Source organism: Sesamum indicum, linkage group LG6 (genome assembly GCF_000512975.1).
Source record: "Sesamum indicum cultivar Zhongzhi No. 13 linkage group LG6, S_indicum_v1.0, whole genome shotgun sequence".
NCBI classification, from domain to species: domain Eukaryota; kingdom Viridiplantae; phylum Streptophyta; class Magnoliopsida; order Lamiales; family Pedaliaceae; genus Sesamum; species Sesamum indicum.
Window position 1 is genome coordinate 648150 of NC_026150.1, and position 14597 is coordinate 662746.

At 38.2% G+C, this 14597-nt stretch overlaps 2 protein-coding genes across 2 annotated transcripts; both read left to right on the forward strand.

Annotated features, from left to right (window-relative positions):
• Positions 1468-7429, forward strand: LOC105163092 (fumarate hydratase 1, mitochondrial). The gene is made up of 17 exons (XM_011081315.2): positions 1468-1760; positions 2559-2676; positions 3200-3349; positions 3957-4067; positions 4159-4242; positions 4631-4729; positions 4851-4901; positions 4990-5039; positions 5202-5283; positions 5453-5547; positions 5628-5694; positions 5799-5849; positions 5929-6024; positions 6434-6532; positions 6626-6655; positions 6746-6811; positions 7031-7429. The coding sequence occupies exons 1-17, from the start codon at positions 1621-1623 to the stop codon at positions 7115-7117; spliced, it is 1476 nt and encodes a 491-aa protein (XP_011079617.1). The 5' UTR covers positions 1468-1620; the 3' UTR covers positions 7118-7429.
• Positions 8092-14282, forward strand: LOC105163093 (ATP-dependent RNA helicase DEAH13). Its single transcript, XM_011081316.2, has 11 exons — positions 8092-8473; positions 8570-8642; positions 8722-8796; positions 8900-8949; positions 9068-9128; positions 9208-9600; positions 9716-9961; positions 10060-10290; positions 10717-10830; positions 11050-12273; positions 12541-14282. The coding sequence occupies exons 1-11, from the start codon at positions 8430-8432 to the stop codon at positions 14020-14022; spliced, it is 3993 nt and encodes a 1330-aa protein (XP_011079618.1). The 5' UTR covers positions 8092-8429; the 3' UTR covers positions 14023-14282.

Sequence of the window (14597 nt, forward strand, 5' to 3'; positions counted from 1 at the left end):
CATCAGTGTATTTATAAATACCTACGACTTCTGAAACTCTTCAAATTCAATTTTTCACTTTAAATGATACTGTATTTTTTATTTCATGTATATATACACGTTATGTGTACAGATATTACACTAACTAATTTGTTTCAGAAAATATTTTATATATGTACCGTGTATAAGTTAAGTGAAAATGTAGAATTTTGAATAGAAAATTCAATCCACAAACTTAAATGGAACGAACGAGAAAAGTTTTTGAGTGAAAAATTTGAAAAAGAAAAAACAAAAGAAGTGAGAGGGTAATTAGAATAAAAGATATAATTAAGTTTATTCTTAAAATATATAAAACGACAAGCACTTTCTGCTGTCTAATTTGTCCAAATCAGTGCAGAAGAAAAGAGCCACCTGGCGCAGTCTGTTTGTTATGCTAACACACACACACACACACACATGCCGACTGCCCGTAGTTATAACATTCCCATTCCCCGTCCAATTCCTAACCGGTCAGAAGTTCATATTATTAGCATTTAAAGTATCTGAATTAATTATTTGTTGACTGTTGAAGCGTAATTGTGATTGATATGCGCACACACAGCTGTATCTCCTCCACCAAATAAGGGAGGATCCAACGGAGATGCCCCCACCTACCACATGTCTACCCCCACCTCTCTATCATTTCTTTCACTTTTTTCCTTTTCGTTTATTCTGCTTTCTCTTATCATCCATTTCACCACTATTATAAATCCTGTTTTTCCGTTAATAAACTATCAACTCCAACACAATTCATTTCTACCCTAAATTCTCACTTCTTTCTATAAAATTTATTATAATTATAAATACTCATTCATTATTTAAATATTTATAAATACATACTAAAATTAAACGTTATTTAACAAATATCCCTTACGTCAACTCAATGTAGGCGAATATAAAGTAAATATAATTTTTTAAATAATAAAAGAGTATTAAAATTATGAGAGGAGCCCGTTGTAGTTTGAAAAAATACAAACAACCCTCTTGTGGTATTATAAATGAGTAAATTACCCTCTTATTAAAAAATTAGCAATGCACCTCTATGTGGATTTAAAAATATAAATTACTTCATCTTGAAATACATAAAAAGTAAATTGCTATTATATTTTTATAGGAGGTAATTTATTTATTTGCAATAGCACAAGCAGATAAATTGCATTAAACCCATCGTAATTTATGTCACCCAAAGGAGCTGATTAGGTGAGCTACTGGATCCCAACAGTGCTTATTTAGCATTTGGTGGCCCAACTGCTAGTACAGCTAGGGAGAGGAAATTGGGCTTGTATGTTTGGGCTTATAGTTTTTATTATGAGATCGGCCCATTTGTATAATTGGTCATCTAGTTTTATAAGATTTGACTGGATAAAAAGGTTTTATGGGCTACTGACCATGGGCCGGGGATGCATATCGAAGTGCGTGCCTGGATGTTTGAATCTGAAAAGTTCTCCATTTTGGCATAGAAAAGTTGGTTAGAGGCTGCGCACTAAACATTGATTCTTACAGGAAAATCAAACTAGGATTGCGGTTCCTTCAGTTTTACCCGGCGGCGGCTAACCTGAAAACTCTTCTCCGATCGCGCGCGGCGTATAGTTGATTCCGGCAATGGCGATGCTCATAGCCAGCCGTAGACTATCGAGTAGATCGACCACGACGTCGTGCTTAGCGGCGAGCTTCAGATGGTACTCTACATCCTTCAGAGAAGAAAGAGACACTTTCGGCCCCATTCAAGTGCCCTCGGACAAGTCGGTTCCGCTTTCTATTTGTTTTTCTTTTCTCTTTCTGGAGCACCTTTTTGTCGTCGTTGATATTTCCAGCTACGTCATTTTTTCTATTTCTTTTAATGAATCCTCGGCTTTAGCTTATCGTGAAGGTGATCATTAATTGAGATGTCTTTTTCTTTGTTTTGTTTGATGATCGTCGCTACCTTCTGATTCTATATCTGGTGTAGCCATTTTGGCACGTCCACGGCTTCTTACTTACCATTTATGCTATGTAATCAAGAAACCTTCATGTACAGGACAGTGAGTAGCAAATAATCAGCAGCATAGGCTGATAATGAATGTTGGTAATTAGCTGAACTTGGAGTAACGGTGCAAAATAAGAGTCAACAAAGAGGAGGATTTCAAACAATTTACTGAACCATGTTTGCTTAGATCAATAATATATTTTGTGTTTTCTATGTGAAATCTTGCATATAATGTCTGGTGAGGATCTTATAATGGCGAGCCATTTTACCTGTTTATGAGAGAGAGAGAGCTTGTAACAGAAGGAGTTCAAAGTGGAAACTTATTCATGAAAACTGGGAGTTTAAATTTCCTATTCTGTTCTATCCTAGTGAACCTGTGGTCTGGTCTCCTCCAATTATCATAGTATGATGGTATGAAGAGATATCAAAAACAAGCTGAGGCGCATTTTTCTTTTAGTCAGTACACGTGACATTGTGTTATACTTCTCTACTCTCTGTCACACACAAACACGGACATTTGTTTCAAATGACCTTGAATGATCTTATTGGCATTTTGATGTCTGATATCACTCAGATTATGGGGTGCTCAAACTCAAAGATCACTGCAGAACTTTGAAATTGGAGGCGAGCGGGAAAGAATGCCTGAGCCAATTATACGTGCATTCGGGATTCTTAAGAAATGTGCAGCAAAGGTAAATGCTTGTCATTAGGAGATCTTCATAACTAGCATATAATGGGTTAATAATACGTTTCTTTTGCGTTTTGTTGTTTATATTTATATTTGGACTTTGGAGAAACCTGTAATCCTGGCATAGTTGCATTGTTTGCATTTGCCATCATGAACACCCTCATATAACAAAAGGCAAGGGCTAAATATCTAAGTTTTTTATGCTTATGTAGCCTCTTTAATATAATCCTTTCTCAGGGTGATAAGATTGTTTCAGCACTCTTGATATTTTTGATTTAATATTCATATTATCCAACTTCCACCTTCTTTTAGAGTATTTGGGCTTTAGTTACTCCAAATGTCTGTAATTAAAGCAATCAACGTGTAATTGATTATTAACTCGATAACTGACATGATTTGTTCTCTTTACCTGTACGGAGTTTCTTTCTGTATCAGGTTCTTGTCTTTACCTGTTTTTCCGGCAAATGAGTTAATGAGATTCATATCTAGCAGGATCTAACTCGAGGGACATACTTCCTTACATGCAGGTAAACATGGAATATGGCCTTGATCCCTCCATAGGAAAAGCAATTATGCAAGCTGCCCAAGAAGTAGCTGAGGGAAAATTAAATGATCATTTCCCATTGGTTGTTTGGCAAACTGGCAGTGGTACTCAGAGTAACATGAATGCCAATGAGGTGATCACCAGCTTTTGAACTTCTTCCTGATCAAGTAAATTTGTTGCAATCTGCATTCTGATGCTACGTAGTCTTTCAGTTACTTCAGAACTTTGAACAAGTTCTCTTTGCCAGCTTGTATTATCATTTTGCTCTAACACTGTCGAACATGGTGATCTCTAGGATGCTGCATGTTTAAGATAGAAAATTTCATGTTCAGGATTTAAGATTTTATGGCGACTAGCATACTTGAACTTAAGCACTGTTTCTTTTTAACATATTTCTTTCTTTATGTGCCTGTGAATGGGGCAAAGAAACAAGCTTCACCATAGGGGTTGAGGGGAAGTGGGAAAAAAAAGTTAATCTGAACACCTCCTGGTTGATATTCGACCTTTCACATGAACCTATCATTGGTACAATTCCTGGAGCTTATACCTTTAGGTGATTGATTTAACTTTTTAACATATAGCTTTCATCACTTTATAAGCTGCTTTTCATCACTATACCAATTATTTTTCTTCACCTGTACCTTCACAAATACAAATATGCTATCACGGCCCAAGGCAGAGTTGTAGTCAAATGTTGTTTTTCTGTATAGGTTTTATATTGTGTACATGTAATCTGACAGGTTATCGCAAATAGGGCGGCTGAGATTCTTGGCCACAAGCGTGGTGAAAAGTTTGTTCATCCAAATGACCACGTAAACAGATCACAATCTTCTAACGACACATTTCCAACTGTAAGCTTCTTGCAGGATTACTATTTCTGAGACATTTATTCTCAGTTACCTGAAACAGCTGGTTTTTGGTTCTGACTTGTCTTATGCATAGGTAATGCACATTGCAGCTGCAGTGGAGATGAATTCAGGGTTAATACCAAAATTGAAACAGCTACACACAACGCTACATGCAAAGGTTCTCTTAATCCCTTTAGTCCTTTTCTCATACTACTTCTTTTAGTGAAACTTTTATTCCTCTCTTTGACTTTTTTGTTTTTTGCGTTTGAATAGAGTCATTAGTTTTCATGCATCTTGTGCATCAAATTTTCTACTAATGATCTTCTGCTGCTGGTATGGGTATGGGTTTGTGCCAAAACTTTGGTCCTTTTCGTGGTTATAACACATATGTTATGATACATCACAGTCCCATTGGGTTGTTTTGTAAGTGTTGATGTCATCTTGGTTTCTGTTGGTGCCCTTCCCCCCATATTTAGGATATTCTTTGATTTTTTATCAGTGTTTGCTTTGCTATTGCTATATATAAAAACCTTTCATGATTGTTTGCACTGTGTGATGTGTTTCAGTCTGTCGAATTCAAGGACATCGTTAAAATTGGTCGCACACACACACAAGACGCTACTCCGTTGACGCTTGGACAAGAGTTTAGTGGGTACACTACACAAGTAAGCTCTTTCATACCTTTTCCAAGGTTGGTTGTTGGGGTATGGTGAAGTTGTTTCAGGCGAACTCTGAAGGTTGCCAAAAGAATGTAACTGAACACAAAGATTGTGTGTATTGCTGCAGGTGAAATATGGAATTGATCGAGTCTTATGCACCCTCCCTCGCATGTATCAGGTTAATTGCTTGTTTCAACAGCCTGTTATTCTTGATTGAACTTCATCTTTTCTGTCTTTGGTCCGAAGATTTTGGAAAATATATGCAGCTTGCACAGGGGGGCACTGCTGTAGGAACTGGTTTGAATACAAAGAAAGGGTAAGAATGGAGTATTTATCTTCAGTTTGTGCATGTTTGTACTTACGTACATGCAATCGTCACAGATCTCAATTACATTTGCTGTTTTTTCTCCTTGTTTTCTGATAGTAATATTGTGCACTCCAGTTTATTTTGTTTTATAAAGAAACTATATCTTGTCAGGTTTGATGTAAAAATTGCTGCTGCTGTAGCTGAGGAAACAAAGTTGCCATTTGTGACTGCTGAAAACAAATTTGAAGCACTGGTATATCTATATTTCTGAAGTTTGCTTCTGTATCCGCTGTATTTCTGTCTGAACCTTATCAAAGCAAGTGTCTATTAATGTCCATACGGACGTGTTTCTGTTGCATGTCTCAGCAAAAGTTTTTTAGAATTAAATCATGAAGGATTGCTTTTGCTCTATCATATTATAGGCTGCGCATGATGCTTTTGTTGAAACAAGTGGTGCCTTAAACACAGTTGCTGCTTCTCTCATGAAGGTAGCAAATGATATACGTTTCTTAGGAAGGTATATGACATATAGAATGTTTCTTCAATACTTTGAGTTCTTTACGCCAGTTGAGTTCTCACATCCTCTGTTATGCCCAGTGGTCCACGTTGTGGTCTAGGAGAACTTATACTTCCTGAAAATGAACCTGGCAGCAGTATTATGCCGGTATTATTCCTACTCATTTCATCTGTTACAAATATATAGGTTGGGCATTCTTGTGATTTATGATTGCTCTTCGTCATGTTAACTGAAATAGTCTTAAATTTCAGGGGAAGGTGAACCCTACGCAGTGTGAGGCACTCACAATGGTTTGCGCTCAGGTACAATAATCTGGAATGAGGATAAAAGAAGTTGTTTTCCTGAAGCAAGGAGATTTTTTCTCATGCTTCTTATTTCCAGGTTATGGGCAATCATGTGGCAATCACAGTGGGAGGATCTAATGGCCATTTTGAGCTTAATGTATTTAAGCCTGTCATTGCCAGTAATCTCTTACAAGTATGTCCCACTATTTGTTATTCTAAGTCATTTTTTCCTGGTATTGAAAACGTCCTAGTAGTGGTGCACCCTTTGATATGGAAGGGAAAAGTAGATAGGTCCGTACCCTAGTTGATGAGAGAGAAATCAAATGAGCAAAATAATTATTTGCCCCACAAGGAACAAATTGGTTACAGCTCTGCTCCATTTAGTGGTCCTTACTGATTCTTGTTTTAACTGATCCTTTTTCCATTGAATATCACCGCCTTACCTCCTTAATATTAAGATTTTCTATCAACTTTTGCCATGTCGCTACTTATTTTGTCCTCCCAGATTTTGACTTTATTTGTTTAACACAAACAGGGTCGCCTGCACATTGTTGCTTTAGAAGAATCATTTTCTTAACATGAATTTTCTCTTTTTTTGGTAGTCATTGAGATTACTTGGGGATGCCTCTGCCTCCTTTGAAAAGAATTGTGTCAGAGGAATTCAAGCCAATAGAGAAAGAATTTCTAAATTGTTACACGAGGTTAGTCTCTAGTTGGTACATACTTCAGAGATCTCATTTGATTTCCATTGAAACACCCTTGTGCAATTGATACAATATTCCTTTTGATTGCAGTCTCTAATGCTGGTTACATCTCTGAATCCAGTAAGTTTAAATTTAAATTTTATTCTATCTTCATGCATCTACCACTGTAAATCATATAGCTGTCTAACTGAAATGTGCTGTTTATTCTAGAAAATTGGCTACGATAATGCCGCATTAGTTGCCAAGACAGCTCACAAGGAGGGAAGTACATTGAAGGTGTGATTTCTTACTCATTCTGTTGAATTTTCATCATCCCTTTGCATCTTAAATGTATTTTATAGTTGCAATACAATATTGTCTGTATGTATTTACTTCCCTAGATCTGTTCTGCTATGAATCTAATTAGTTGTTTTTGCGCACACAATGTTTCATTTCAAGAACATAGTTGTCCAAAACTCGTGGATGAATGTTTTGACTTTGGTTTCAACTTCTCAGGAGGCTGCTCTGAAACTTGGCGTACTCAATTCCGAAGAATTTGATAGCCTCGTAGTGCCAGAAAAGATGATTGGCCCCTCGGACTAAATGGATCTGGCAGAGCTTAGAATTTCAAGAGAAATCCCGACAGAAGTCGGCATTTGGACGTGGAATATATTAGGTGGTTCATTTATTGGAAAAAACATTTTTGGGGTTTTCTCAGCTGTTGGTTTTGGTTTTAATTCTCCAGACTATTGGTTATAGGCGAGAAAGCCTCCCATTGTTGTAACTGCTGCGTCTAGAATAAATACGCATGAGAGAGTTAAGAACTAATTCTACTTGTCCCAGAAAGAATGAGATTAATTAGGCAAATGCTGTTCAATGAAGCAGCAAGAATAAAGTAGTCAGTATTTTCTTTGCTTTCTGGTTTCTGATGGCGCAAATTCGGTCTCAAGATTTTTCTGTTGTTTTGGAATGTGAAAGGGCGAATAAAAGGCTACAAAAATTCGGAGCTTTCGAACCTACAAAAATGTAGACGTAGAGCACAAGCAGGTGGGGGGCGAGTCCGAAAATGAAATTTTCAGGAGCGAGAAAGTCTGTACAGTTAATAGAAATAATTATATATATTAAGTATTTAAGTGTGTATGATTTAAATTTTTATTTAATTAAATAAAAGAACACGAAACCGAAAAGAATAACTAATTAAAAAAACAAGCTGAATTACCATAAATATGTAAGAATAAAAAAATATTGATAGGAAAATTAACTTCAGGAAGAAGGTGAGAAAATTAAATATCCCTTAAAGGTGCTTTTCGTCCACACGTTTTGCCAACTAATGAAGTCATTATAGGCTTATCCCATTCCCACTTAATCAATAGTTTAGATATAGAAGTTTTTTTTCTTTTAAATTCTGGACGTTTTAGAATGAAAGTGGGAGGTAATGGGGCTTGTGGTGGCATATGGGCTTTCATGAATTTATGAAGTGACCAAGGCCCACTTTTTCTTCCAATTGTTTGTTCTATTAATTATTGGGCTCTGACCACTTTCATTCTTTCCATTTTTAGTCTGATCGGATTTCATTAGAGCAAAATTCTTTAGAATCTGAGAAACCCTCTCTCTGTTTCCGAATAAAAGTTGAGAAAGAGCAGGGTTTAGAGGTTTATGGTCTCAGTCGGACAAAGTAGGAAGTTTTCTATTCTTTCATCTTCTCGCCCTTCTCCTTATTATATGAGTTAGGTCACGTGAATCCGAAAATCCCAAGCTTAACTGTGGCGGTTTTGCGGAGGAATATAACTCAGCTAATAATAACGGCAAACTGCCTGTTCCTCAGGCGGTGCAATAGTTATACGTATCAGAACCTAAGGAAATCCCGCCCCGCCGCTATTCCAACTGATAGAACACCCCTCGGCCGCCGGCGACAATGAAGCCTTCGAGGAATTTGGACGCTGGAACAGATTTAATGAGGTTCGGTTTCAAATTTGGTTTTGTGGCAAGAGAACCTTATTTTTCGTTACTGACAGTTTACTGGTTTCTTTTTGCTTTTGCAATCGGGTAAAATAGCTTGGAGAGTCATGGTGGAGACATCATCGTATTGCCCGCGAAAAAGAAGAAGGAAAAGAAAGGGAAAAATCAGGTAGTAACCACTTGCGGGATATGCTTACTGGTGTTTTCTAATGTTTTAACATTTGAAATTGACTATTTGTTTGTATTAGGCATCGGAAAAGCTCAATACAAAAAAGAAGCCTAAATTAAGCAAGTCCCAGAAAAGAAAGTTGAAGAAGCTTGAGGTATGTGTGTATTTATACGCATGGAGAGTTTTAGTACAATGTGCGTACTTTTGTTGCTTATTGAGGTATTAGGTGTTGATTGATCTAGATTTCACTTGTGTAGGAGGAGAAGGAAAAGGAAATGCTTCTATCAAAAAGCATCGAGACATTGGAGTAAGAATGTTGCTTTATGGATGCTTTTGCAGTTGAATATGTTTAAGTTCATTTAATGGTTTTATCTGATCACGGGGAATTGGCTTGATGGGGTTGCTTTAACTGTTCGTTTTTTCAGGAAGTACAAGATTCGAGAGGATGTGTATTCCCTTATGTGGTCTTCAAGGAACTTGGGTCAGGTTTGTGTTGGTCTTGTGATTCTGTTCTATTTGATGTAGAGGAAATGCCATTAATCGTGAGTGCCCCAATTGACTGCAGGTTGAAACTGTTCGAGAAAAACGGAGAAGAGAAGTTGAGTTTGCTAAAGTGGGTTTGGAATTGCCAGATAGCGCTCAACCTTTCAAGAAAAGGGCAACTAATAATTCATCTCAAAACATAGAAGTGAAGGAGGACAAAATCCAATCACAGGCGATCAATGACAGTGACCACACACAATCATCTTTGGCAGAAAGGGTGATCCTTAATGACACATCTATCTCAACAGGATCTTGTGAAAATGAAGTTTGTGGTGATGGACCCATGACTTCTAATGGGGAAGGTGTTCTTTCAAGCAGGGAAGTGGCTGGTGATGCTAATCAACCATCAAAGCCAGAACCTCTTCCAAAGTCTACTCAATCATTTCCCCAGGATGCAGATATGATTAAGTCTATGGTAATTAACTATTTAATATCCCATGTTTATTTCTTGGATCATGAGATTACACAGTGCAGTCTCTCAATTGCACAAGTATATGTGTTCCAAACTATGATGTGTGTATTCTGAACAGGATACAATAGCTGGGGGTCTGAAATATAATCGTAATCATGAAAATAACCGGGATAACCTTTCTTCGGCACGAAATAACACTGCTCCAACGGTGGTGCACGTGTCAAGACCAGAGGATGTAGAAAAGCAAAGGATGGGTCTTCCCATAGTCATGATGGAACAAGAAATAATGGAAGCTATAAATGAGAATATCAGTGTGATTATATGTGGTGAGACTGGGTGTGGTAAGACAACCCAAGTTCCTCAGGTTAGTATCTCTTTCTTTTAATTTCTTTTACTAAAATTAAGTAAACAATTTTCTTCTATGGAATTCTTTTATCTATTGCAATACATGGCAAATTTCAGTTTCTTTACGAGGCTGGCTTTGGATCAAACCATTTAACTACTCGAGGTGGTATTATTGGTGTCACCCAACCTCGCCGAGTCGCTGTACTTGCAACTGCCAAGCGAGTGGCATATGAGCTTGGGCATCAATTGGGTAAGGAGGTGGGCTTTCAAGTTAGGCATGACCGAAGAGTTGGAGAAAATTGCTCAATCAAGTTTATGACTGATGGAATCTTGCTTCGAGAAGTGCAGGTCCCGCCCCCCCCCCCCAATCCTAATCTTCTGCTGCAAATGAAATGCTTTTGTTGGTAGTTCTAACCATTTCAAAATTTCTCGCAAATTTTGGTGAAAGTGATGATGATGATCTCAGTTATAATGATCATCATACTTTATACCACTTTAGCAGTAAATGACTTGTTGTGATTGAGTGGTTGTCCTTGAGGCGGAAGAATGGTTTAACACAATTAGCAGATGTATCTGAACATCTGGATGATCTTTTTGTTCTACTATTTAACACATAGCAGGGAGAGGGGGGGAAGGAGAAACATCTATTCTGTTTCTTTTGATCGTTCAGCTATGAGAACTGTACTTTTCTTGGATTGATTTTCTCCATTGCAACTATTTGGCCCACACTTTCACTGCTTCTTACGTTAATTGAAACTTTCATTTGCACTGCAGAGTGATTTTTTGTTGAAACGCTACTCCGTAATAATTTTGGATGAAGCTCATGAGAGGAGTCTGAATACAGATATACTCATTGGGATGCTTTCTCGAGTCATCCAAGAGCGTCAAGTAATAACCCTCAGCTGTTGGAATTATATGTTTCGAATTTATTATCTCTTTAAAACTGATCAGAATGGCCTAGGATACTTACAAGACCAGAATTCTCAAAAACCTATTTTATCTAACAGTATCTCATTCTCTTTCCCCTATGTTTGCAGACATTGTGGTTACTTGCCTTTTTGAACTCTATATATTTACATAGCTCTATGTCCTTTTGCTTTATCACAGAGGGAATATGAAGAGCAGCAGAAGAGGATTCTTGCTGGCGAAACTATTGAAAAGAATAATAGGATATTCCCATTGAAACTTGTGCTGATGAGTGCTACACTGCGTGTGGAAGATTTTGTGTCTGGTGGAAGAATTTTTCGTACTCCTCCACCTGTGATAGAAGTTCCAACCCGACAATATCCAGTTACCACACATTTTTCGAAGAAGACAGAGATTGTCGATTATATTGGTCAGGCTTTTAAGAAAGTTTTATCAATTCACAAGAGATTGCCACCGGGGGGTATTCTTGTCTTTGTGACAGGGCAGAGAGAGGTCGAGTACCTTTGTCAGAGGTTGCGTAGAGCTTCTAGAGGGATAGTTGCAAATGTAGCCAAAGGAAAAAATGAGGCTTCTCCTGTCTGCAAAGATATACCTCCGGAAGAAAATGATATAAAGGAGATCAGTGAGGCATTTGATTTTCAAGGTAACTCCGGACATGAGATTACTGAACGTTTTAGTTCTTACATGGAGGAGGATCATGGAGATCTCTCAGAAGATGAATCTGATGTATCCTATGATTCAATAGAAGACAGTGATCTGGAATTTTATAGTGATGAAGAGAATCAGTCAAAACCTGTAGAGTCTGATATGAAGTTTTCAGACATTCTGGGAGCAGAGGGAAGCCTTGCTTCACTGAAGACTGCTTTTGAAGCCTTAGCTGGGAAAAATGCTCCCAATCCTCCTGCTGAGGTCCAAGATGTTGCCCAAACACTAGAAGGCACGAAGCAATCCAGTTCCACTGTTGAAGAAAATGTTGAGAAAAATAAGGGTTTGTCCGCTGGTCCTATGCGTGTTCTGCCACTTTATGCCATGCTTCCTGCTTCATCCCAGCTTCGTGTATTTGAAGAGGTTAGGGAAGGAGAACGTCTTGTCATTGTTGCCACTAATGTGGCGGAGACCTCTTTGACAATTCCAGGAATTAAGTATGTAGTTGACACTGGAAGAGAAAAGGTCAAGAATTATAACTCTTCCAATGGCATGGAAACATATGAGATACAGTGGATCAGTAAGGCTTCTGCATCGCAGCGTGCAGGAAGAGCTGGAAGAACTGGGCCAGGACACTGTTATCGCCTGTATTCTTCAGCAGTCTTTAATAACTTATTTCCTGATTTCTCAAGTGCTGAAATATCAAAAGTGCCAGTTGATGGTGTTGTCCTCCTCATGAAATCTATGAATATTGGCAAGGCAAGTTACAATTTCTAGTTCAAATTTTTATGTTTTCCCTTCAGCATGATTTACAGGATGATGGCCTTCAGGGAATTATGTATCATTTGTTACTGTTAAAAGTAGCATACCATGAACTCTGCCCTACTTACCTTTAATATCTTTAGTGTGGATGAAGATAATTTATAGTTTGCACTAAGGAATGGTCTTATTTCCTATTCCGGAGTTTGATATTGGTTTTGGCATCTTTTGGTGTAGTTTGACCACCATATTATCTTTCATTTGCAGGTTGCAAATTTTCCTTTCCCAACGCCTCCAGAGACTGATGCCTTGATTGAAGCAGAGCATTGTCTGAAGGTTCTTGAAGCACTCGATGGCAATGGAAGGTTGACCCCTCTGGGGAAGGCCATGGCTCGCTATCCAATGAGTCCTCGTCATTCCAGAATGCTTCTCACTGTCATTCAGATTATGCAACAGGTGAAAGACTATGCCCGAGCAAATCTAGTTTTGGCGTATGCAGTTGCAGCTGCTGCAGCTTTAAGCTTGGCAAATCCTTTTCTAGTGAGTTTTGAGGGAAGCCACAATGATGCAAATGATTTAAACCATGATGAGAAAGCTGGTTCTGAAGAAAGCAACAAAGTTTCCAACACAGAAGAAAAATCAAGGAAAAAGAAACTGATACAAGCAGCTAAAGCTTCTCGTGAAAAATTTTCTAACCCTACCAGCGATGCTTTGACTATTGCGTTCGCACTTCAGTGCTTTGAACTTTCTGGAAGCCGGATAGAATTTTGCAGTGAAAATGCTTTGCACTACAAGACTATGGAAGAAATGTCCAAGCTAAGAAAGCAGCTTCTTCAACTAGTTTTTGGTTCAAGTTTTACTGATGTACAACAGGAGTTCTCGTGGATTCATGGGACTTTTGGGGATGTAGAATGTGCTTGGAGGGTTTCCTCAGAGAAACATCCTCTTCTGCTAAGTGAGGAGGAGATCTTGGGTCAGGCTATCTGTGCTGGCTGGGCTGATCGGGTTGCTAGACGTGTTAAAGGAGCTTCAGTTTTGTCAGAGGGAGACAGAAAGGTCAATTCAGCACGGTACCAAGCTTGCATGGTTAAAGAAACAGTTTTTCTCCATCGTTGGTCGTCTCTTGCCAAGTCTCCACCTGAATATTTGGTATACAGTGAATTATTGCATTCGAAAAGGCCATATATCCATGGAGCCACAATTGTGAAATCAAACTGGCTTGTACAATATGCTCGACCATTATGTAGCTTCTCTGCACCACTTTCAGATCCAAAACCTTATTACAACCCTACAGCTGATCAAGTGTTCTCGTGGGTGGCTCCAACTTTCGGGCCCCATCTCTGGCTGCTTCCTTTGCATGGTTTGCCCATGAAAGATGATTTTAATAGGGTAGCTGTGTTTGCGTGTTCTTTGCTTGAAGGCCAAGTTCTGCCATGCCTAAAAGCTGTCCGGAAATTTCTGGCAGCCTCACCTGCAAGCATGTTGAAGCCGGAAGCATGGGCTCTTAAACGTGTGGGTAATCTGTTAAGTAAATTAAATAGGAAAGGAAGAGTTATCGATAGTTGTGCTAAACTAAGAATGTTGTGGGAAGAAAATCCAACAGAGTTGTTTCCAGAAATTCAGGACTGGTTTCAGGAAGGGTTCCGCATCAAGTTCAAAGAACTCTGGGCGGAGATGCTCCACCAAGCTGCGTTAGATTCCAAAGAAAGATTTTCAAAGAGGATCAGCAAAGGGAAAAAGAAAGTATGATTATATGTATTGTTTTAGCTTAGGAATTATCATTACAGGAAGGACTCAGTGCTGTAGTACAATATTAGCAAGCATATTAATTTTAATTCTTTTTCAGCTAAGGAATTATTTTATCATTTTCATCACTTTATTTTTTAATTAGCATGCTGGCTCGTTTGGGCCCCCTGATGTTAGGGCACAAGAGCAGATCAAAGGTTGACCCATAGGGTAGGTCCCCTTTGTCGAACTTAATTTAAGTTGAGAATCCATGTTTGCCAGGATGCCTTTTTGTTTCCTTAATTAATGACTGCCACCTGAAGAGGTAGTAATAAGCTTAAAGCAACTTCTACTCAGAGAAATTCTAACTTGAATCTGAACTGATCAGATTAAAAAAAATAATCTATTTTACATGATGTGTATTGATTTGGTTGGATCAAATTTAATATAAAATTTTTGGCTTATGCTATTCCTGCCAACTCAAGCTTCTAATAATCCCGAAAGTGATTTGAACGAGTTTTAAACATTCTATATGAGTATGACGTATGGTGAGTGGGAGGGGGCGGACAAGGATGTTGAGCATTTAACAAAGTGTGGTC